At 46.6% G+C, this 25139-nt stretch overlaps 1 protein-coding gene and 2 long non-coding RNA genes across 7 annotated transcripts; 2 read left to right on the top strand and 1 right to left on the bottom strand.

Annotated features, from left to right (window-relative positions):
- Positions 1–136: 136 nt before the first annotated feature.
- LOC140619440 (uncharacterized) lies at positions 137–9406 on the top strand. The gene is made up of 2 exons (XR_012019347.1): positions 137–717; positions 3800–9406. It is a non-coding gene; the product is annotated as an uncharacterized lncRNA (long non-coding RNA).
- On the bottom strand, positions 5722–20752 carry MLEC (malectin). Of its 4 annotated transcripts, none has more exons than XM_072802819.1 (5): positions 20595–20752; positions 13829–14007; positions 13116–13292; positions 12953–13010; positions 5722–11325 (listed from the first exon to the last, which is right to left on the bottom strand). In XM_072802819.1, the coding sequence occupies exons 1-5, from the start codon at positions 20596–20598 to the stop codon at positions 11096–11098; spliced, it is 648 nt and encodes a 215-aa protein (XP_072658920.1). In that variant the 5' UTR covers positions 20599–20752; the 3' UTR covers positions 5722–11095. The 4 variants fall into 4 exon arrangements, with proteins under 4 accessions (XP_072658920.1, XP_072658919.1, XP_072658921.1 ...); XM_072802818.1 differs by lacking the exon at positions 20595–20752 and adding an exon at positions 20127–20520; XM_072802820.1 differs by lacking the exon at positions 20595–20752 and adding an exon at positions 19858–19978.
- LOC140619439 (uncharacterized) lies at positions 20719–24311 on the top strand. Of its 2 annotated transcripts, none has more exons than XR_012019346.1 (3): positions 20719–21900; positions 22004–22136; positions 22730–24311. It is a non-coding gene; the product is annotated as an uncharacterized lncRNA (long non-coding RNA). The 2 variants fall into 2 exon arrangements; XR_012019345.1 differs by having other exon boundaries at positions 20732–21356.
- Positions 24312–25139: the final 828 nt, after the last annotated feature.

Raw genomic sequence — 25139 nt, 5'->3', positions numbered from 1 at the left:
GTAACTATGGAGAGCGGGGGCGGGGCCCGGGGTGGCGCCTGGGGGCGGGGCGGGGGGCAGCCGCCTGCTCGCCAGCTTGGTCCCAGCCCTAGGGCTGGCGGGGGCGGGGGGAGGGGGGGCTCGGGGGCTCGAGAGGGGGGTTCCCCGGGGGGTGCCCACCCCCCGGACTCTCCATCGGACCCCCAAGGTCACACCAAATGTCTTTAAAATAGTTCATACTTTCTGTCATAAGGAAATTAATCTGTAGCATAGACATTAAAACAGCACTTGCTCTCCAATTAGATTACCGTTTTTAAACCCAACTGTGCCAACCTTTGAGCTAGACATCGGGCTAGACTACAGGAAATGTAAGAACATGAACCAGGACAGGGATTGGGTCCACCCTATTCACTACTGTATTCTGGCAGGATAGCTAATGCCTGACACAGTAGGTGCTCATCAATGACTGAATGAGTGGGTGAAGGAATGCCCCACTATGTAGGAGCTCCCCTTTTGTTGGGGAGGACTGAAGTACAGGATTCATTATGTGGCCCTTCCTCTTGACTGGCCCAATAAGTGTGAATGAACTAGAAGTTGAGCCAGACTGCTAACTGCTCAAACAGAGGTACAGCAATGGTGCTACCAGAATACACAAGAGCGGTCTGGCCCATCCAGAAGAGGCTTCACAGAGGTTAACATCTGCATGGAAGTTCATCATGATTTCGCTATGTGGAGGAGGTGAGCCAGGGAGTTGGGCCAGTGGGTGGAGGGTGGGTTAAGGCTGCCCTCTCACATCCCAAGTGGCTCCTTCTCTAAGGTCAACATCTTCTATGTTAGAAGCCTGGACCCAACTGTTGTCCTGTGTCTGCTAGGTCTGAGATCACCTCTCAGCCAGACTTAGGCCACAGTGAAACTCCACCCTTCTCCCCTTGATCAGCCTCAAAACTTGATTTATGGCAGGCCTTGCTGGGTCCCTCTCACCTTATGTAAGGGGCTTGGGCGGGGCTGACAGGCCTCACTTGGTTCCTGGACAAAATCTAAACCTGACTCCACCCCAGCTGCCCAACCTGGTAGAACAGTATGTGGCCAATTTCCTATCTAAATGTTGCCCAGAGATCACCACTGGGTGGCATTTACCAAACTGTTCAGGAAAATTTTAATAGATGTGTACAAAGAATTAAAGTCCTTCCCTTCGCAAACAACCCTTTTTAAACCACTCAGTAGTGAGTGGTTACTGAAGAATTTCCAGAGCTTTTAATATGCTACTTAATTGTGAATCACCAGGAGGGAGGCTTAGCATGCAGCCATTTCCCACACTCACTTGCTCATTAAAACTTTGTTCTCAGAACATCAGGACTAGTTACCTGGATCCCCACTTTTTCTAGGGACAATAACAAATATATTACCCCCTTAATCTGCAACTTCAGATCCTTTAGCACAAAGATGTTTACCACAGGACCATTTGTAACACTGAAAAATTGCATCCATTCAGGTTATGTGGCTGTTAAAAATAATGAGATCTATCTATATGCACCAGTATAGAGAGAGCCTAAAGATCTGGGGGGGGGGGGGGGGGGGGGGCAAGGCACAGGAATCCCAATTGTTTAAAAAGGACATGAAAAATAAATAAATAAATAAATAAATAAATAAATAAATAAATAAAAAGGACATGAATATATGGTTTTATATTTGTAACTGCAAAGGAAGAGGTCTGGAAATGCACTAAAGTTTTAACCACAGTTCCCCCTGAGGAGTACAGTATCGGAAGGAACTAAAAAGGGAATATAATCACTTTTGACACAAGAGCTACTTATGTATTATTTTATCACAGCAAGTATACTATCATCGGTTGCTTGTATATTTAAAAAATATATATTTCAGGATCTCTGAAAGAAAACGCTAAGCCAAAGTAGCCTTATCTTCTCTTAAAATTGAAAAGCAACTTCACATTTGATCACTTTTTTCTGTTCAAAAGAAAATTACATAAAAACTGCCATATAAGGGAGTTGGGGCCTATTCTCCCTTGGGTCACACCACCTGTGAGTTGTGATTAAAAGCTGGGGATGCCTGGGTGGCTCAGCAGTTGAGTGTCTGCCTTCAGCTCAGGGCATGATCCCGGGGTCCTGGGATGGAGTCCCACATCTTCTCCCTCTGCCTATGTCTCTGCCTCTATCTCTCATGAATAAATAAATAAATAATATTTATATATATATAATATATATTATATATAGAATAATAATCTACATATATTATATATATATATTATATATAGATGGAGTAGGAAAAATAAAGGCTTATAAACCAATCTGCCTCTGCTTCTCTTCACCAGATCTTCCTAAGGTATATCAAAAAGCTCTTTTAAAAAATGTTTTTTGGGGATCCCTGGGTGGCGCAGCGGTTTGGCGCCTGCCTTTGGCCCAGGGCGCGATCCTGGAGACCCCGGATCGAATCCCACATCGGGCTCCCGGTGCATGGAGCCTGCTTCTCCCTCTGCCTGTGTCTCTGCCTCTCTCTCTCTCTATCATAAATAAATAAAAAGAAAAAAAATAAAAAATGTTTTTTGGAAAGTACATAAACTAACACCGTGTTTGGGGGAAAGAGGACAACAGAGATGCACTGCATTAAATAGTAAGCACAAGATCTCCCTGGGCTAGATGCATGGAGACCAGTGTGGAAAGGCTGGCCTTCCTTTCACCCCAGCTCCAAGCTCTGTGTCTCTCCTTCAGCTGGTTGTTTTCCTCACTGTAAGAGGTGTGACGGTGGCGGTTTTCCAGGGCAGCCCCAGGGTAGCCAGGCAGTCTGCCTCAAATCAGGCCAGGCAGGTGGGGCCTGGAGCTCATGCAGCCAAGGTAAGCAAGACATCAGAAGGCTTTATTTCTGCAAAGACCAGGAAGTTCAGTCCTCCTTCCTACTGCCTCCTAAAGGTGGCATGCCTTGAATCCACCAGTCAAGGCTGGGGCTGCAGGCATGCCTCGTGGTCTGGGACTGAGAGCTGGTCATTTCCCTAGTACCCAAGTCACCACTCTCCGGAATGAGGATTGTTTTTGTTTTTACAAAGCATTCATTTCATTTATTATTTATATCCCACCTGTTTCCAAAAAAGGGTTTCTGGCATATTCCCAAGTCATACAGTACAAGATTGGTGAGTGAAAAATTCATGGAGCCTTGTGGAGGGCAGTACTTTCAAATTTGTGAATGCATATACTGTTTGACCCAGTAACTCCGTAATGGATTCAGAAGAAAAACTTGCACGTGTGCATAATAAATATGTGGAAATATGCACATATGAGCATATAAAATACATACAAAAGGAAAGATACACACCAGACTGTCACCTGTATTGTCCTCTAGGGATAAATTGGGTAGGTATGAGAATGATTAAGTTTTCACATTCTGCACCCCATATAACTTAAAAAAAAATATGTCTATGCATTTCCTGTATCACTAAGCCTTAGAAGGTTACTTTTCCAGAGAAGAAATGATAGAATAAACCTCCATGTAACCATCACCAAGCATCCTGTTACCTTCATTCAAACAGTTCTTTTTAGAGACTAGCACATGACGGCATTCAGAGCACAAGCGTGTGGTTAGACAGTCCCAGTCCTCACTCTGCCACTTACCAGCTATGGGACTTTGCATGGGTCATCTATCCCCTCTGAATCTTTGTTTCCTTCTTTGTAAGTCAAGCTAGTCACACGTCTGTCTTCCCTAGGGCCGTAGCAAAGAGGAGATGAAAAACAGCAACAAAAAGCATGATGCTGGTGCCAGGGCGTCTCATGAACAGTCACTATGCCAATCTGTTTTGGTGGCCTTTCCCCAGGACCCCTCTGCCATGGGCAGGCATGCCGGACAGGGAGAAGACGTGGAGCTGGACAGGAGAGGGTGCTGACTGGGAAGAGCTGAGGAGAAACGAGCTGGGGACCAGGCTTTGAGGAAGCAACACATGGACTCTGGTGGCAGCAGCAAGGAAACCCAGGAGAGCAAGTCTTAGCACAAAGCTAAGCCAGAAAGCAAGTGTGGTTATTTTTTACTAACATACATGTGGGTAGCAACAAACAAAACTATGACTCTGGGGCCAGAGTCCTGCAGTGAGGTGCCTGCCATCTCAGGTTGCTAGGGGGCAGAGGCTCCAGAACCTCCCTGCTCCACCTCCTCTGCCTTGACCCCTTACCACTGCTAACAGCACCAAGTTTTCCAGTATGTGTGGGGAAAACTCCTCTCTTCCTCTATAAGGGGTGGAGGGGGATGGGGTCCTAAGTATGGAGAAAGGTCCAGCACAGTGGCTCCAGCCAACCGGGAGCCTGATTTCCTTAGCAAGATTAAGATCTGGACCCAAGGAGTGGTTTAACCCAACCCCCAGCCCTTGGCCCAAGAACTTCTGTCAGACACTTTTCCTCCCTGCAACTCCCTAGAGCAAGGCTTCTTCAGGGCTCTTCCCCCATTTGGCAACTCATGGAAAGCTGCTTGAAATAGTAACAGCTAGGTCTGAATTAGTAAAGAACTCCCGTTACGGGTGGGCTTGAGCTAAGAAAGAGGCTCTGTGGGCCTCCTGGTTTATTTGGGCCCTGAGAACAGACTCCATCAACACTGGCCTCATTCTTGGAACTGAGCACTGAATTCTGTCCTTCAAGGGATAACTGAGGGAGGTAGGCCAAACTCTCCCTCCCTCTCCTCATACCAGCAACCTTCATTCCTGCTGGAGAAATATAGCAGGTAGGTTCTGGAGTCTGGAGCCAGGCACATAGCATCGTGGAAAAAGGAAAGCTAATTAAGAGTAACAGAGAGTAACACTCAAGAGTCAGAGCCCAGGTGCAAAATCCCAGCTCTGTCTGTCTTTTGCTGGCTGTATGGCCTTGGGCAAGTCACTTCACCTACAAAAGGCTAATACCAACTGGTTTGTTGAAGATTAAACAGAAGTAACATCTGGGAAAGTGCTTGGCATTATGCCTTGCCCACTTAAGGGCTCCATAAGGGAGGTCTACAATTATCCTTAGAGCCTTAGAAAGAACAGGGGCTTTGCTTTGCAGGCAGATAGACTAAGTTTGAAGCCTGCCTTGACCATTTACAGACTAGCCTGGAATAAATAATACTTAAGTTGTTTTTTTAGTTTCATGTTCCTCAGTGGGAAAACAAGGTGGATAAATGACAGGAAAAACATCCTTTGGCCTTTCTGCCCCTTCCCCACATATACTCAACACTGACAACACAGTAGAAAAGGAAAAAGCAGTTAGGGAATCTGGGTGGCTCAGCTCATCTCAGGGCTGTGAAATTGAGCCCCACACTGAGCTGTGTGTTGAGCCCTGTGTTGAGCCTGCTTAGGATTCTCTCTTCCCTCCCCTTGCTCCCCCTTTGCCCCTGCTGCGCGCTCTCAAAAAAAAAAAAAGAGAAAGACAGACAGACAGACAGACAGAGCAGAGCAAACTGTCCCAGGGCTTGGTCTGTCCACAGGCTGTGACGGAAGCTGAGGGGAAGATGTGCATTGGAGGGAGTCAGTCATGGCCTGGTCTTCCAGTGAAAGTAGAAACAAAACAAAACAACTGTTTATTTTTCCTTGAATGCACTGCTGGCTGAAATGGCCAGGCAGAATTTTACACAACTTCAATCCTTTAACCAAACATCCCGGCGAAAATGGACAAAAGCCCCTGGGCTTGTCACAGGAGAGCCCTTTGCTGCCAAGTGACCCGCCCCCCCGCGTCACCTTTTGACCTCTTTGCAATCAAGTTCAAACTCAATCTCAACAAGTGTCACTGCAAATTGTTTATTAAAACACAAAGCAATGGACAGTGAAAAACATCCTGATTTTTTTACTTTTTGGTGGGAGTAAGGTGGGGCATGTAAAGGGTAGGGACAGATGGAGACAGCCCAGAAGGAAAGACAGCTCTATCCACCCCTACTGCTTTCCCGGGCCAGCCAGGTGCAAAGCCCCTCAGTCATATCTCACTGTGCTGCTGGAGATGCAGGTTGTGGCTACAGACAGAGTCAGTTTGGCCTCCACAGGGAGAGGATGGGAATCTAGGAGCTACCAGGGCTATGAAGAACTTGACACTATTCTCCAGGACTTGGTACAGAATAGAGCAGCCAGGCCCAATCTGGAGGGCGGGGTGGGTTTCCTGACGAGCCAGGTTAGGCCAATAATGGTTGAAGGGGCTGCTCTGAGCTCAGAATGGGCAGCTGGTCCTAGCGTGTGAGAATATAGTAGAAGGAAAATCCAAGGAAGGGACTAATCCAGGGTCAAATTTTCTTTTCATTCCCTGGATCATGACACACCAGGGAAGAGAAGAGTCAAGAACGCCTCATTCCTGGTTTGCCGTTAAGACTCTCCCTGCCAATTCTCCCCTCCCACCTGGCAACTCGGCTCTCCTTTCCCGACAGTTGTCCTTTGAAAGGACGGAAAGCACACTTCAGTTTGTTGTTGTTTTCCCTCATACTGAAATAAAGCACTGAAGCTCAAAATAGAGGTGAGAATGAAGTTCTGCTTCTCCTGGTGCTATGTGCCCCCATCTCACAAGACTGCCTGGATGTGAGAGGTGCCAGGGCCCTCCCTGCCAACTCTAACAGGACTACTGTTTCCCTGGCTGCCAGCACAATCCTGGCTTCTTGTTTTTATACTCCTGGGGGGTGGGGGTGGGGGGGGTGGGAGGGGACCATCCCAAGAGATCCATCCTGCTCTTTTCCTGCCAACCCAGCCAGTCCCCAAATCATATGCTCTTATCAAAATGATTTGGCAACTGAAGGCAGGCTAGCCAAAAGGCAGCGGGGGAAGGACAAACTAGATCGGCAGCAAGCCACCCACATACAAAGAAACCCGCCCTAGCTGGGCAGCTGACCCACTGGTGCCAATCTGGGCTCATAATAAAATGAAGAAATCTAGCCCTCTTGCCCCAAGAGAGGTCTAAATACAGAAGGAGTCCAAGCTCGGACGGATAAGGAGAAATTACACTGATCTCTCTGAAGCTTGAACATTAAGGCTTCTTTGCAATTTTCTTAGAGCTCTTTGGACCCTAATTAGATCTTTCCATAGAAGAGAAGCAAACTTCTTCTAAGATTTCTGAACAGATCCCAGGTATTTCTGGTTCTGCTTCTGCACTATCACTCAGCCTTCCCCACAGCAGAAGGAGGCCCAAAGCATCTCCTCCTCCTTCCCTTTTTTTTTTTTTTTTGAACAGGAGCATCTGTTAATCTCTCACTTTGGAAAGCTCACCTGTTCTCCTAGGTCCTTTAGAGAGGCATAGAGGACAATATTACATGTTGCCACTTGATGCCATTAAGGCTCCTTGAGGCAAGAAGACACTTGAATTAGGTCAGAGCCGGCCAGCAAAGAGGAAAGGGAGAAAGGGATGGGGAATCAGCCCCATGGCAAGGACTGTAAGACCCCGCCCAGACCTGAATCTAGAGGGAATGCCCACCCTGGCTCAGAGCAGGAGAGGAAAAGGCACTGTGCTGACCGGGGTGGGTCCTGCCCCAATCTCCAGGGAGGGTAGAGAACCTATGGACTCTCCCTGGGCTTCCCAAGGTGAGCCAATTTCTAGAGAAAGGAGTATACTTGCTAGGAAAGGGAAAATACTGCTGCTGTTTTCTGAAGTTCAACTGAGATTCTAGAAGCCATGGCCAGGCCTTCTCAGGAGAAAGTAGAGGCAGGATAAGAAGGAAGAGAAATTCCTTAAAACAGAAGCTTCTCCAAAAAGATAAAGAAGTCAAAACACAATTCTGAAACTGGATTAAAGTTTCCAGGCACAGAAAGGGGAGGTAAACTTAAATTTCACCTCATCTCTTCAAAGCCTAATTGACCCCTAATGTGATCCCCCAATTTCCGGCCAGTATCTCTTAGGCAAACTGTGGAAAAAAAGAGAACAAGGTCACACTCTCAAACCAGCCAGTAGCCCTGCAGGCCCTGTGGCCCCCCTGGGAGTCTAACACCGCTGACACTTGAAGATAACCATCTTTCAAGTCACCAAAATTCAAGATATTCACTGAGCAGCTTCTCCTCCATAGCGGAGACTTTACAGAAAAATGGGATCTGGTTTAGGGGACATGGATCCCACAGATTGTTTCCTGTGGGACCCACAATGTTTTAGTCAGATGAGTAAAACCCAAAACAGCCAGCCGGCCTCTGACCCAAATCAGAGCTACGACGCTGCAGACTCTCTGGGCTGAGAGTAGACATCTTTGTGTGGTCCACCCAAAAACTGAACCAAAGCCACACTCCTGGCAAAAGGAGTTTCATCTTGGCCATATGCTCTTGGCTTTGGGGTCAGGGAAATCGAAAAGCCTAGGAGAGCATGGATCCAGTAGAAGAGCCAGATCTCCCTTTCCCCAGGCCTAAGTGGCCTCCCTCATCACTTCCCCAACCCCAGACAGACTCCCTACGGCACAGCCGCCTGGGCCTAGCATGAGCTCAAAATTTAGGCAGGGGAACAAACAGTGCAAAAAGCAAACGATGAACAGAGTAATCCGTGACACACACAATACAAAAATACAAATAAAGAGTGCCCCACCCTACCCCTTTAACCTAAACTTCATGTACCTATATCATCTTGGAGGAGCCAAAAAACAAAAAACAAAACAAAAAAAAAAGCTTTCAAGTTCAGCATCACGGGCCAGCTATAACCAGCCCTGGGCAGCTCTGTTAGCTGGGTGGGCTTGGCTCCAGGGGACTCTACCCCAGCCCCCACCATACTTCTTCCTGTTTCCTCACTTCTCCTTTAGTTTTTGTGAGCCATAGAAAGATGTTCCTTCCTTTCGGACACAAGCAGAGGAAAATGCCCATCCCTTATCCCTGAACTCAGGGGAAAGGAGTGGGCTTGGAAACAGGGGTAAGCTTGGAAGCAAAGCTGCTTGGCTTACAGTACCATTAGGAAATGGCCCCAGGAGCCAGGGTTTCCTTCTGAGACTCTGAGTCACTGAAAGGATGGGTTGAGGTAAGGAGGCGGGACCCTCCCCTTCCTCAGAGACCCAGGCAAACTAACAAACAAGGCAAAATGGAGGCAGCAAGTCCTCCTTCCTCATCTTGTCTACTCCACTGGCAGTGGCTGACAGCTGTGGGGAGTTGTGATGGAAGAGGAACCAAAGCCACTGTCAGAAGCTCGATTAATAGTCAGGATATTGGCTGCCCCAGGCAGGGGGTCCCCAGGACCAAGGCTAAGGGATGTCATCTTTTAAAGCAGGGAGCTTTGTGAAGCACTCCAGGAAGTGGTCCTCTTATTGCAGCCTCAGGCCAGAGCCATCCAGATGCCCGACTCAATACCCTACTACTGAGGCCTAAGTCACAGCTAAAATAAAGGGCTCCAACTCTCAAAGGACTCAACGTTGGCCCAGAGTAACTCATTAAGAGTCAAAACCCAGGACATGAGCCCAAAGCTACTTACTTTGTCACAAAATGAACAGTTCAAATATATGGAAGCTCTTTAAAAACATTGGGGGGGGGGGGGGGAGACAAAATTAAACACATTCTGAAAAGATGGGCCTTGTCTGAGATTCTGTGCTGCTCCAGCCCAAGCAGAAGCTAATCCTGCTGTCTTCCATCCACAAAATTCCTTGTAGTTTGGTTAGGTCCTCCCTCATTGCTGCTTTAACTGGGAAAAGGATAACAGTGACCAGAAAGGAAGGGAAGGGGTAAGCTTCATTTCCTGCAGAAGTTTTTCCAGGGAATTTAAGACAGATGCTTAGATGCTAAGGTTGGCTTCAGAGCTGCCAGGACTATGGCTGACTGGAAATCTTTCAGCCCCGTCATGCCAAGAACCCAACTGTAACTTGGATACGGAGATGAAAGGACAGAGGGGCATACTGTTAAAATCAGTGAGAGGAGCCACTGGGCCAGATACAATCAGTCTAGTTCTGCGGGGGCAACTCTGGGCATAAACCAAAACTGGTTGGCTTGTGCCACAGAAGGATATGGGACTAAATGAACATCAGATACTAGATAGATACTCTAAACAGTGGTCAGTCACTTAGTAGGGCTCAAGTCTCTTGAGGTGGCTCTTAAATTATGCTAACATAAGCCTTTTCCAATCCAAAGACCAGAAGAGACTTTTAAGGTCAAGTGTTCTGTTGCTGCAGGCTGGAAAGCATCCCTGTCCCCTGGCAGCAAGACCCTACAAAGGGGCCAGTAAAAGAACTGCTGGGTCAGGTCCTCCTGGCTGCTGGCTCAGAGATCCAGGGAGGGAGGTACCAACAAGGTGAGGTGGTAGAGGATAAGACATTCAAGCAAAGGGAACCCCAAATCCCCATGTCTCCTTCCCTTCTTGGCAATAATTTAGTGGGATGATTGAAAGAGAGAAAGAGAGAGAGAGACAGAGAGACAGAAGAGATTTCAAATGAGCCAGATTAAGGGGGGGGGAAATGAGAGGAAATCAAGTCCCCAACAGGCACTGAAATCAAAATGATTTGTTGTGGTAACAAGTCAGAGGCAACTTGAGGACCTGAAATAAACTAATCGTCTTGGATACCAGACAGTCCTCTAACTGGCACATGTCAGGGAGACAAGCAATGACAAAGCGCAAACACTTAAGGTGGAACCATCATTAGGCTGAAACCAGAAAGGCTTCCAAGTAAGGAAGTATCTACTTTTCTTTTCTTTTTTTTTAATCCCCCTTCTGTTTTCATCTTTATCATACAAATTATACACCTTCACATATACACAAAGCACACACACACACTTTCAATCCGAGGACATCTGAAAACTTATCTGGACATAACTTCAGAACATACCCAACTCCCAGCACTGGTCTTCTCAGGTAATAAGATGACATTTCCCTGCTGTTAATTTCAAACCTAAAAAAAGGAACCATGTCTGCTCTGGGTTCAGAGTCCTTTCCACTAGATGTGCAGATGAGGATCCGTGACTGTGTAGGATCCGCTTTACCCTAAGTACCCTGGAGAGGAAAGAGATGGCTGGGGCCAGCCACAAAGAGAGCACAGGGAATAAAGCAGGGCTGGGACCAGTGGGGAATGGGGGCTGCTCTCTACCCACTCTGCCTCTTTTTTTCTCCTTTAATTTTTTGTGTGTGGTTTTTGTTTTTTGTTTGTTTGTTAATCATTGTGAAAAATACAGAAACCAAAACCAACATGTTTGGTTTCCTTCCCACACCCTCCACCCAGTTCAGGATGGTATGTGTTCTCACAACCGGCAGAGGCAGAAGAGGGTTGGAATGAAGACTCCGAAGGCCACCAGGATGGGAAACATGAGGCTGCTGTTGTCCGAGGCATAGGGGTTGGGCGTGCGTGGGCCCGACTGCACCCGGTTCTTGTTGGTCTGTCTTTTGAGATTAGACCCTTCATCGTATTCTTCTTCTTCTTCTTCCTCCTCTTTCTTCTCCAGGCCTGGATGAGGCTGCAGCTTTGGTACATCTGACACAATAAAGCAGACACCTTTTAAGTCAGACCCACAGCCTTTAACTGAGACCCTTAAGAACCATAAATGAGCCACAATCAAGAGACGCTATGACCTCAGCAGGGTCCATGGGAAAAAAAAGAGTAGTGGAAATAGCTCCTGGCCTAGAGAACAGCAATTGCTGCAAACACTAGTCTTCTTTAGATTTAACTAAAACACAGTAAAAGCCCTGTGCCCAGGGAGGCTCACTCTCTTCCCTTCCTGTCCTATTTCTTCAGAACCATGCGAAGACCATATTGAACAGAGGCAGTGACCTAACACCCAAAACTTAACCTTTTCCAATCCCTCCTTTGGCCTCCCATGTTCCCTTCTGATCCACACAGCAACTGAGGAAAAGCTGAGCCACAGAACCTTGGGTTGCCTGTCAGCACACACTACCCCTCTGCTCTGCCTCCTCCTTAGGGACTCAAGCTACAAATCTGTTTTTGTGGCAAGACATTTACCTAAATGTCAGAATACCAGTATCTGGGGACACATCAAGACAAGAAGATGAGCTCCTTGGTGCATTCAGGATGAGTTAGGAAAAGGTACAGAGATAGAATAGAGGAGAAAAGTCACTAAGACATAAGCTTTCTCTGCAATAAATCAGCCTGGGAAGCTGGTGCCCAGGATCATCTCAATGCTGAGAAAGCAATACACCCTAAGGTTAGATCCCCAAAACAAGGAGACATTAGTAAGTGAACTTTTGGCCAGTGCAGTCCAGCAATTCTGGACTCTCTCAGAGCAGACCAAAGCGCTAAAGGACTCCTTCTTTTGCTTTTTCCCTTTTTGCCCCCAAGAAATAGATGTCAGAGAAAGAGAGTAAGAACAAGTTTTAGGCAATTCCAAAAGACCGCAAGGTTCAGGGCACACCAGGAGGTACCATTATTAAGCCAAATTTACAATAAAGTTCAAGGAATTTGTCCAAAACCAAAGAGCTGATTAAGTGGCAACAGCAAAATTTGAATCCAGACCTTATTCCAAAGCTTAGGGCCAACACCATGCTACACTTCATCCCCATTCATCTGGCTCTGGATTCCTCACAATTTGGCTTTTTTTTTTTTTTTTCCTTTTTTTTTTTAAATTTATTTTTTATTGGTGTTCAATTTACTAACATACAGAATAACCCCCAGTGCCCGTCACCCACTCACTCCCACCCCCCGCCCTCCTCCCCTTCTACCACCCCTAGTTCGTTTCCCAGAGTTAGCAGTCTTTATGTTCTGTCTCCCTTTCTGATATTTCCCACACATTTCTTCTCCCTTCCCTTATATTCCCTTTCACTATTATTTATATTCCCCAAATGAATGAGAACATACGAAAGATGAATGGATAAAGAAGATGTGGTTTATGTATACAATGGAATATTACTCAGCTATTAGAAATGACAAATACCCACCATTTGCTTCAACGTGGATGGAACTGGAGGGTATTATGCTGAGTGAAGTAAGTCAGTCGGAGAAGGACAAACATTATATGTTCTCATTCATTTGGGGAATATAAACAATTTGGCTTTAAATGTTTTCACAATACTGATCAGCTAAAGTACTCCCCCAAGGGTTTCCTCAACCATATCCTTCAGCCCAAGGCAAAAAAGACACCACTTACCATCCACTGTCCCAGCCATGATGTAGAGTGCACAAACTTTGGGATTGTCATAGTACCCCTAGGAAATGGGAAACCACGGTCAGTACCACACAGCAGTAAACATTCCCCCAAATCCATTCTTTTTAACATTTTCTCAACTGGGAGGGCAGAGGGAGAGCGTTACCTTAACAAACTCGATATAGAGTTTCCCTGTGAAGGTGGACACCTCCCCTTGGACACTCAGCTTCCCCTTTCTGATGCTCATAGGGATGATTTCATCATGAGCTGTGCTGTGCCCAACACGATCAAAGATATCCAAGTCCTTCACCACGACATGGCCATTCAATCGCACATCAAATACCTTCCACGATTAAAAAAAAGAGACAATGTCAAAACCATCAGCGTCATACCCCTTTAGCAGTGTGAGATCATGTACCTGCCTGGGTTTCAAATTCAGAAATAATGTTTAAGATGACAGGGCTGGGTATAGTCAAGGGTACAAAGTTCTTTACATGAACCAAATCAAAGCCATGTTCCTTCACTGTCGAGGTCTCATACTGGTCTTAGGGAACAGAGAACAGAAACAAAAAGCTCAACGTGGATAGAAGAAAATTTGCAAAAAGAGGCAGGAAAAGAATAAAACTAAAAACAAGAAGGCACTGACAACCAGGATCATTTAGTTGTCAAGAATGAAGATTCTGGCATTGCCTTCTGTCACCAACCCCCAGAGCCAAGTGCAGCTTAGTGAGCAATGGGACATTGCTTCTCTAGGGGCAGAAGGAATCCAGCTTTTCCTTAAAGCTCACCTGTTCCTCCCTTCTGGGGAGGCTCTTACATTCTCTGGCCCATAGCAGGGGACTATCCAAGAGTGGCAATGTCCCACTGATCAGGCCTCACCTTCTGCTGGGACTGTGCAAAGTAGACCTCAGCAAATTTCAACACCAGCACGTAGTCCCCCTCCTCCTTGATGGGCACTTCGTAGCCAAAAGTCTCCTCATTGTACCGCTCTGTTTGATACAGGATCTGGTCCTCAGGGTTGGAACGCAGGATTGGCAGTTTCATACCATAGTCGGAGGCTGGGGACAAAAGACAAGGAGAAACCACATCAGAGGCAAGACACACAAAAAGAGCAAAGACCCCAGAACTGACAGAGCCATTTCCAGGACAATGCTAGTAACACGCCCAGAAGGGGCCACTCTCTCTGTGCCTGGTTCTAAAGAGACCAGACACAAAGACATTCAAGAATCAGAGACCTGGGATCGAGTCCCACATCAGGCTCCCTGCATGGAACCTGCTTCTCCCTCTGCCTGTGTCTCTGCCTCTCTCTCTCTCTCTCCCTCTCTCTCTGTGTGTGTGTGTGTCTCTATGAATAAATAAATAAAATCTTAAAAAAAAAAAAAAGAATCAGAGACCTATTACCAAGGAAGAGTAAAGTAAAAGAAACCAAACAATAATCACCCCAACAGCTCTCAAACCCTCAGAGTGGAACTTTTAAAAAGCCTGTTAAAATGCCTTTCCTCAGGAATCCCTGGGTGGCTCAGCGGTTTGGCACCTGCCTTTGGCCCAGGGCGTGATCCTGAAGTCCCAGGATCGAGTCCCGTATGGGGCTCCCAACATGGAGCCTGCTTCTTCCTCTGCCTGTGTCTCTGCCTCTCTCTCTCTATGTCTATCATGAATAAATAAATAAATCTTTAAAAAAAAAATGCCTTTCCTCAACTGCTCAGAGCGTGACAGAAGAAAACAGGCGATAGCTACAGCTCCTGGCTCCCTAAGAAGGGAGCTTCAAAGAAACCTCATAAAACAGGGGGGTTGGCCAAGAACTCTGCAAGATGATTAAGTTCAAAGAATGTGTTGGTTGTTTTTTTTTTTTTTTCATTCAGAAAAGCTCGAGTCTAAAACAAACAGGATATGTTAGGAAAGTCATTTCTGCATTGTCTTTACTGCAAGTAAGATACCAGCTTAGTTGCTTTTTATAATTTTCATTCACAAAGTTCCAAGGCTGGTAAAGAGAAACAAGCTCATAAAAAGAAAGGTGTGATGCTTTCTGATTTCCTTTACATGTAAACATCTTACTTCCCACAAACTCACAAAATTCAATTTCACCTATTCTCTTTTGCACATTCCCCCAGTTAAACTAAAAGAAGAAAAAAAGTTCCTACTTTGTCCCCAGCACCTAACAAGGTCCCTGGCACTCAATATGATTTGCTGAACAACAGCAACAAAGGAGGTGCCTGCAGAGCAGTAAAGCCCTGCTATTCTCTCCAGATAGCTAGGGCCATCCTAGCAAGAAAAAATTTGCCAAGGTCCTACTGGCACCTCTGGCCTAAGATGCCCACGTCCTTGGGGAGCCACCTTTCTCATTTCACAGACTGAGAAGGAATAAGGCAGGGTAAAATTAAAAAGTTAGAGGTGCCTGAGTGGCTCAGTTGGTAGGGCATGCAACTATTAATCTCAGAGACATGAATATTCAAGCCCCACATTGGGCATAGAGCTTACGTTAAAAAAAAAAAAAAAAAGGTGAAAAGTTACATACCTTGAGTCAGCATCAGAAGAGCCAAAAACCACTATTGCCCCCAGCTTCCTCCCCCAACCTTGACAGGAGACAAGACTACCTATATTTTTCAACCCCACCCCCCCAATAACAAACTAAACTGGGGGCTTTCCTCAAACATAAGACACCACACTCCAGCCCCAGAGATGAATAGCTATGCTTCCTCCTTCCAAGACAGAGTAGCTTCTCTGACTCCTTTATCATGTAAACACAATGAGGCTTTCCAGTGCTCCATAAATCTACTCTCCAAACTACAGACTTAGCAATGATTTTGGTACACAGGCCCACTCTCTCCTCTAGCCTGGAATTAAGATTTCAAGACCACCTTCCAATCTCACACAGTGACTCTGAAGATATTTGGCACCTGGATCCTTTGGGAGATGTCCAAAGCAGTCATCCCTGGAGCCTTATCTTCTGAATCACCAAAACTCCAAGGGAATCTTTATCTCCAAGGGAGGTTAAAAGAGTAACTAAAAGAGCCAGTGGCTAAGGTCAAGCCAATAGACATAACGGTTAACAGTTCCTGTAAGTGAACAGTTAGCCATGACATCAGATGGACCTGATGAGACAATGCAACAGGAAACTCACTGCACTTTTGTCTTCAGATTTTTTTCTTCTTGTTTCTTCTCAAGAAATCAAAGAAGGGTGCCTAAGTAACATTAACAAAGGATGTACTGCCAACATGCCTCAGCTCTTTCCCAGGCTCAAACCATTACACCAGAGCACAAACCCATAAAGATTAAAAGACTGCTATTTCTCTTCCACTTGATTTCTAAGAATTTCCTTCTTCCATGAGGACCATGATCTTTACAACTCTGAAACATAACTAGATTTGCTTTTTAGATACACAGAAAATTTTGTGTATGTGTGGGGAATCTTTTTTCTTGCAGAGTGGAAAAAGCGAGAAGCTGACAGAAATGTAATCTGTAACAGCCTTAGTCTCACAACTAACAAAACTCAGCCATGTGAATAAAAACTACTTAACAACCTTGGAATTACCTTTAAATATTTTTCCTTTAAAGCCCAAGTGGCTTTCCCAGGAGGTTTGCCACATACAAAGTTGCATTTGCCCAAGCCCCAAGAGACTCAGCAGCAAAAAGGATTTTTTTCTTTCCCCCTTAGAGTTTACATATTCACAGCTAAACAGATTTCTCTGAGTACAGTGAAGTGTACACAATCAGCACACTGCTGAAGTTGGCACAATATAGGTCAGACAGTTAACCAGAAAGGAAGGGGGCCAAAGGGCCTACATTATGTCTGCTGCTTCTTACCTCAGGGACAATGGAGGAGCCAGGCTGCTTGGAAAATTCAGTCCCAGCTTTACAGTAAGACAAGCCTGGATTTGAATCCTGGCTCTGCCACCTACTGTGTGATTTGGAACAAATTATTCTCTCCAGGTACTTTCTCACCTGTAGAATGGGAATACCACTTACCTAAATTCTCTACCTGTGAACTTCTGCTACTTGGAGGGCCTGTAAATGAAGCCTGCCTCTTAGGTGACAGTATAGGAAGAGAATTCTAAACAAATCCCATGGCCTTAAGCAAATCAGAGGGAGCAGTGACTCTCATCCTCTTTTAAGCTCTTGTGTCCACAAAGTCAAATCCTTCCCCAGGCAAAAAGAAGTCTGCCCAGAAAAGGGTCTTCCTTAGGCTTGCAGAATTAGTAATCTGATAGGCTCAGGCTCTTAGCCACCTTTTTGCCCCTCTGGAGCCATGTTCTGCCCTGGTTGTAACTTCATGTAAAAGGTCACTGAGCACAGAAAAAGTAGAGACACTTTAACCCACTCTGGACATGACAGTTTTCAGACTCAGGGCCACTGATTTCTAAAGCATGATAAGTTATACTAATAAGGAAAACAAGACCCAAAGAAGTAAAGCATGTTCTTCAAAGTCATACAAATGATCACCAGGTATCTTTCTATGAAGAGGAAATTCTCCTAAAACCAAGCCAAGTTCTATGCCCTCAGGCCAAATAACCAGGTCTTTTCCTCCTGAGCCAGGAGGAACCCAGAATGAGCAAGTTAAAAAGAACCTGGAATGTTCAGCATGCCAAAATCCCAAGTTGAGCACTGCTAAACACTTTCTATAGTGGTACTTCCATCTGGTGAGGCACACAAGTTGAAAATGCCTTTCCCAGGCTATAAGTATCTCCTATAAGCACCAGCTATTCTCAAGGCAGAAATGAAATTCAATAAATATTATAAAGTGCCTTTGAAAGCAAAAGCCACAAGGTGCCCTAGGCCACTCACAGTTACAAGAATGCTGAACTACAAAGACACTATAGAGAAACACCAAGTTCAAAAGCAGGCCAAACGCTTATCTGGATTAACTTGGCAACAAATACCTGAATTCAGTCAACATAAAATGAACTTTCTTCAGCATGCTGCAAACAGTAGCACAGGCATGTCGCAAAAGAAATAAGACATACAGCTCCTACTGCAATTACTGTAAATAGCTGCATGAAGCAAGGGTCTCCAAATACCTGGCACAACCTACCTTCTCTGCCTACCAGAGAAGGGCGGGCAGAGTGAACAGCTAAACTTCTCTAGGTGGTGCCGACTCCTTAGTACAGAAAGAAACTAGAGAGTTGCCTCCTGAGAGTGGAAGCTGAATCACATCTCAGCCCCAGATCTAAGGCCACCAAAAGCTACTCTAGGAACCCAGTAAGTGTAATGTTGCAACAAGCTGGTCCAAGCTGCAGCTGACAACCAACCTTCACTCTTCATCTACCCCTCCCCACTGCTCCAATTCATGGTCCATGCTGGTCATACTCTGACAAGAGTGGAGCAGGGAAACGGTTTATAGAGTATCCTAAAGACCGGGGTCCAAGATAGGGGTCCAGTACACATAAGCTTTGGTAGGTAGGTCTCATGAAATTTTACCTGCTACAATAATCTCCTCCAAAGGAACGGCAACCATGAACCAATAACCCAAGGACACCAAGACTGGCTGACTACTGACCAGCAACAGCAGCGTCCCCCCCGCCCCCCTTCAAAATCACCTGCCCCGGCAGATTAAAACCAGGATTTCTGTATAAGAAGAGAAGCTGGGGACTAAACCTGTATGATCTTAGCTTTTTCCTCTACATAATGAACCTAATAGGATAATGTAACCTATGTGAAGCCTGGTGTCTGTTAAGTGAAAGAAACCATCTGCACACTGTCCTTACCACTACTATCTCAAGAGGCAAAGTCCACAAACGGTCTCTAGTTTCCTCAAGGGATCCTTCCTCCCTGCCCACACCCATGAAGAAAGAGGAAGGGTCCAGGATGGAGATAGCAATGACCTCCCGCTCATGTTAAGCCGAGCTTTGGCTGCTGTTACAAGCTGCTAAAGCACGGAGCCCTGACTCAGCTGAACCCAGGCTACTGAGACCTACATGCCAGGGCTAACTAAATTCCAAGACAAACATAGAACTTCAGAAAACAGTCCTGTGTCCCAACACCCTCACATGTATGGAAGCAATAAACTTGCTAATGTAACAAACTCCAGGACACTGCAATTAACTTAGAAGAACTAAGTTAAACTCTTTCCTAAAGGCAAGAGCCAAATCTGGGCATTGTGGAAAGAATGAGAGAAAGTCTGTTTCTTGGTTTTCTGGAGATGGCATACTGCCAATTTGGCAGCTTCTGAACCCAGCATACAACATAAATCTCCTTCTAACACATGAAGCAAGGAACTTCCCTCTTAAACCTGTTGTCCAATCCCACTTACAAAAGAAACAGAGTCTAGAGCAGATTCACCCCACGTCTGGTCTGGGGTGAAGCCTCTGATGTAGAAACGTGGGCTTAATCTATTGGGTCTGGAATTTGCATTTTTTTAACCAGCTCCCACAGCAATTCTTACACTAGCTTTTGACAACTGTGTGGCTCTGTAAAAACTGCTGTTGCTCTGTCAGTTAAGTCAAAATCATTTTTCCCATACACTGGGGATCCGACCTCTCAAGGCCACTTAAGGTAGGCTCTACACATTCTTGGACAGAATACCCAGATCTTACACTAGTTGATCCAGTTGACACTCTATCAGCCTCACGTGCAGGATGGCTTCAGTATAACCACCCTCTGGGGCGGCCTCAGCTTCCACCTTTTTGCACACATATCCCTAGCTCTAGAGGGAGGTGGGGAGGAGGGCAGGAGGAGGCTACAATCAAACTTTTCTGGCCCATCCTCTTCAAAGATTCCTTTCTATTCTGGCTAAGAATCAAGCCCCGCTCCTGAAGAAGGGGTAAGGAAGACGGCTGGTTTCTGGGCTGGCAGGCATCTACCAGGGACTGTCTTGGTAGGAGGGCAAAACCACCCAGGCCTGGGACACTGTTGTTAACCTACAACCCGTGAGGCCTCGAGATGGCAACAGGCCGCCCTCGTCTTCACATTACCCCATCGGGTGGAAGCCAGGGGTTAAGAAACGCAGGATGTGAGGTCCAAATATAACTTCTCGCCAACTCTGCCTCAATCGCTCTTCTCAGCTTGGAGCCAGCGCTAGGCTCTGAGCTCGGACCGGGTCCCTGAGGAAACTGCAGAGAGAGACTTGGCTCCAGAGACGTGGCCCCAGGATCGAGGAGGGGGCTCAGGGCCCGCAAGCCTAGCCCGGCTGAGCCCAGCACGGCAGGCCCTGGATCCCGCGGTTCGGCTGAGGGGCTCTCACCTCGGCCCACCCGGCCTTCCAAAGGGTCCTTGCGGAAGTGGATCCCGTGCACGTCCACATGAGCCTCGCCGCCCGCGTTGACCGCCCAAATGACGCTCTCCGGCAGCCCGGCCCCCGCCGAGCCGACCACGCCGAGCCCCGGCCCCCGGAGCGCCGGCAGCAGCAGCAGCAACAGCAGCAGTCGCAGGAGCGCCACGGCGGCTCCCTCAACCGCCCAGGCCCCCAGCATGGTGGCCACCACAGCGGGGGCAGCCTCCGCCGATCCTCGTCCTCAGCCGGCCGCCAGGCCGCCCCGGACTCAGAACGACAGCGCCACGGGCCGCTGTGCTTCAGCCGCCGGGGACATGTCGCTCTCGGGCCTCCTTCTCAGCCACGGGTGCCGCCTCCCACCTCAGGAACAACCTACCCCGCCGCCCAGCCCCCGGCCACGACCCCGCAGCCAATCAGCGCCCAATCCTCATTAATTACCCATCACCCCGCCAGGAGACGCCCGTCCATTGGCTGCCAGGCGAGGGAAAGGGCGTGGCTACTCCCAGGCGCCGGCCCAACCATCAGGCTTGAGAGGGAGCGCGCGCAGAGGCTGGGAGTTCGGTTGAAGCGGCGGTTCAATGCGGAAGTGGAGGGGTGCAGCGCCCAGGCGGCCCCGGAATCCCGCGGCTGAATAGGAAAGGTGGCCTAGGAGGGAAGGTTTAGAGTAGGGCGCACTGACACGTCGCCAACACTTCCGGTGCTCCAGATCTTGGGACCGAATAGGCTCCGGAGGGGGCGTTGCCGACTTTCCCGCCCCCTCTTCCTCTCTCAGGGAGAGGCGTGAATATAATAAGCTCTAGTAGGAGAAGCAGCGCACATTCTCCCGACCTGAGTCTCAGTCTTTTTCTCCTCGTGAGGCAGAGAACCCCCCCCTCCCCTACAGAGGCCACAAGCACGGGTCTTCAGGGCACGAGTCCCACGAGGACGGCACCCCGCCCCCACCCCTTAGCGGGCTCAGAGCCTGTGGTAGCGTCCAGGCAGCCGTCCAATCAGAAGGCTCCAGCGCAGCGGAAATGCGTGGCCTTGTGGGGGAGGGGCTCCAGGCTACCCGTGTATCCATGGCGACGACCTGCGGCCGCCCCTACCAGTTCGGGGCGGGATTGGGGTTTCCCCCGCGCTAGCGTTAGGAGTCCAGCTCGGCGCTCCGTTAGGAGTTCGTCTGGAGGTTCCCGCGCGACCGAGCTGCTTCTCTGCTCTTTAGTAGATCACCCAGCACCTCCCTACACTAGCGATCCCTGCTCTGTGGTCGCTGTCCCAACTCCCACTTTTCAGACAGAAACTGAGGCCCAGAGACGGTCTTAGTGTTGGCCAAACGGTCACACCGCAAGTTTAGGGCACAGCCAAGGCAAATTCCACGAGTATTTTTTTGAGACCATCCTTACTATGGTTGGCAGATTTAGCAGATAAAATACAGGAAGCCCAGTTCAACTTGAATTTCAGATAAACAAATGGGACATACTTATACGAAAAAATAATTCATGTTTTGTTCAAAAATCCAAATTTAACTGGGCTCTTTGCATTTTACCCAACAGCCCTACCTACTGCGTGCCAGGCACTGAGGTTCACTCAGCCTTGAACAAAAATACGCCCAGGGTCCTGAGTGAGAATTGCAGACTCTGAATTTTAATTGTTTAGTTAGAACAGAGAGAAAGGAACAAAATGAGATAACCAAAATGGAGAATATCAGGGGCGATTTAAATGCCCCATGAATCCTTCTCTGGCCCTAGGATCAGACCCTATAGGGGTAACTTTTAAAGTATACCCTCCTGGTCCTACTCCCCCCCCCCCCCCATGTTTTGCAAGGATCAGGATGAGCTTGATCCCACAGATATTTTTCCTGTCTCAAGGCACCTCTGGAGTCCTGCACTAGGCTGTCTTATCCTACTCTCTACTCTCTGAAAACTCATCTTTGGAGGAACCTGCTAAGTCAGCACTTGAATAGCCCTCAGAGCAAGGATATGGTGCAAATGGGGATCACAGGTACAAAGACGTGATGGGGGGCTTCCTCCCTCCCAGGTAGTTGACCTGCAGAGCCCATGTTCTAGCCACATATGACATGACCTCCAGAGCTCATATTTATTTTATCCTTAAGCCACTCTAGGCCAGGAGAAACTATCACAAAAATGGATTAAATCTCTAGGGAGGCCTCAAAAGACCTAACCTTAAGCCTCCTTTCAGTTCCCCAGATCCTTCTTCACCCCATGAGATGAAAAAGATACTTGGCTAACCCCCAGTGGGCTCCTCAGATTCTGTTCCTGGCTGGGCTTCCTTTGTACAGCCTGGCCTGGTGTTTTGAGATTCAGTAGCTGGTGGATTAGACTACCTCTTAGGTAAAACAAAAGTTCTGAGACTTGGAGGCATGATGAGCATGGAATCTGAACTAGATTGCCTGGCTTCTCAGCCCTGCTCCACCATTTACTTACTGTGTGGCCTTGGGCAAGTGATATACTCTCTGAGTTTCAGTTTCCTCAACTGTGTAAGTAGTAGTTCCTGCTTTGAAGAGCTAGATCTGAGGTTTTACAGAAGATAATGCAACCATTTGACCTTAGCAATTTCACTCCCTTTTACCCAAGAAATGAAAACACATGTTCACGCAAAAACTCGTACTCAAATGTTCACAGCAGCAAGAGTGGAAGCAACCCAAAAGTCCATCAGCTGAGGATAAACACAATGTGGTGTACCTATAGGATAAACTATTGTTGAGCCAGAAAAAGTAATAAAGTACTGATGTACACTATGACGCGGATGAGCCTTGAAAACATTATCCTAAGTGAAAGAAGCTAGACATAAAAGGCCACACGTTGTATTACTGATTTACATAAAATGTTCAGAACAGGTAAATCTATAGAGACAGAAAGTAGATTAGGGGTTGTCTGGGGCTGGAGGAAGGGAGGTGGGGGGATGATAGCTAAAGTATTTTAATTTACTTGAAGCCCACCAGCATCCTCTTGGGACAGAGAACTCGCCTTCTGTGGAGTGATAGGAACTGAGATTTAGGGGTCAGACTGAACGGGGTTCAGTTCCTTTCTCAGTGGCTTCCCAGCTACATCCATTATTCCTTTTCTCTGTAATCACCTCTCTCCTAAAATGCAAATAAGATCATCCACCTTACAGTTGTTGTAAGGGTCAAACAAGATATATTTTTTTAAGATTTTATTTATTCATGAAAGACACAGAGAGACGGGGAAGAGACATAGGCAGAGAAAGAAGCAGGCTCCATGCGGGGAGCCCGATGTGGGACTCGAGATCCCAGGACTCCAGGATGATGCCCTGAGCTGAAGGCAGATGCTTAACCACCTAGCCACCCAGGCATCCCACAAATGAGATATTTTAAAATAGACACCAAACAATGAATTTTCTGAAAGAGAAATAAATCGATTCCATTCACAACAGCATCAAAAACAATAAAGGGGGCCTGGGTGGCTCAGTCATTAAGCATCTGACTCTTGGTTTCGACTCAGATCATGATCTCAGAGTCCTGAGATCCAGCCCCACTTCTGACTCCACACTCAGTGAGGAATCTGCTTGGTATTCTTTCTCTCCCTCTCTTTCTCTGCCCCTTTCCATCATGCTCTCTCTCTCCCTCTCAAATAAAGAATATAAATAAATAAATCTTGAAAAAAAAATAAAGTGCTTGGAGATAATCTTAACTAAGGAAGTAAAAGATCACTACTCCAAAAACTGTAAGACATCAGTGAAAGAAATTGAAGACACAAAATAAATAGAAAGATACTCTATGATCACGGATTGGAAAAACTAATATTATTAAAATGTCAATACGACCAAAAGCCATCTATAGACTCAATTCAATCTCTGTTAAGATTCCAATGGCATTTCTTTCCAGAAGTAGGAAAAAAACAAAAAACTCCTAAAACCACAAAAGATCCCAAATAGCCAAAGAAATCCTGAGAAAGAAAAACAAAACAGGAGGCATCACAATTCCTGATTTCAAGCTATCCTATAAAACTGTAGTTAGTTTAAAAAGTTGGTGTTGGGATCCCTGGGTGGTGCAGCGGTTTGGCACCTGCCTTTGGCCCAGGGCGTGATCCTGGAGACCCGGGATTGAATCCCACGTCGGGCTCCCGGTACAAGGAGCCTCCTTCTCCCTCTGCCTATATCTCTGCCTCTCTCTCTCTCTCTCTCTCTCTCTCTCTCTGTGTGTGTGAATATCATAAATAAATTTTTTTTAATTAAAAAAAAAAGTTGGTGTCCATCAGTTATTTCTCACTGAAATTGGAAAAATAAGAAAAAATTTAATAGACAACTGGTTTTTTGTTTGCAGAGGAAAGATACGCTTTTTGTGGAAAATATAGACAACTCAGAAGAGAATGTCAAAAAAGGTAAAATTCACTATAATTCCATCCAAAACTGAAAAAAGGCCTGTAAATCCAGGCCCTGATGGATAGTTTCTCAATAACCATTAATTCCCACCCACTAATTCTCACAACCACCACAAGAAGTTGGGAAAATAATGTCCAGCATTTTGCAGATGAGCAGCTGAAGTTCAGTAGGGTTAAGTGATTTGCCCACACAATGAGACTCAAAATCTGGTTTTCTGGCTTCTAATCTAATACTTTGCCTTGGAACCAGGCTACCTCTCAGACACTGTGTCGTGCGAATCACAGCTCCACCATTAATTACTATGTGACTTTGGGTAAATGAATTCATCTCTCTAAACCTGTTTCCTCATCTGTGAAATGGAGAGAATAATCGTACATACCTTGTAGAATTGTGAAACAAGAAAAAGACATATTTTAAACAAGGAAAATGGACATGTTTTATAAGCTAGCATGGTGGGACCCTGAAGCCTGTAGCTAAGTACACAATATTAGTCAAGAGTGTTTGGGGGCATAGAGCCCTGGATTCAAAGCCTAGCTCTACTTTTTTTTTTTTTAGAGCTACATGGATCCAGGAGAATCACTTTTCTAAGTGACTTTCTAAGCCTTGATTGCCTCATCTGTACAATGGAAATAATTAAAAGAT

Source organism: Canis lupus, chromosome 27 (genome assembly GCF_048164855.1).
Source record: "Canis lupus baileyi chromosome 27, mCanLup2.hap1, whole genome shotgun sequence".
Lineage (NCBI taxonomy): Eukaryota > Metazoa > Chordata > Mammalia > Carnivora > Canidae > Canis > Canis lupus.
The sequence above is the reverse complement of the archived record's forward strand: the minus strand, read 5'-3'. Positions and strand labels throughout refer to the sequence as shown.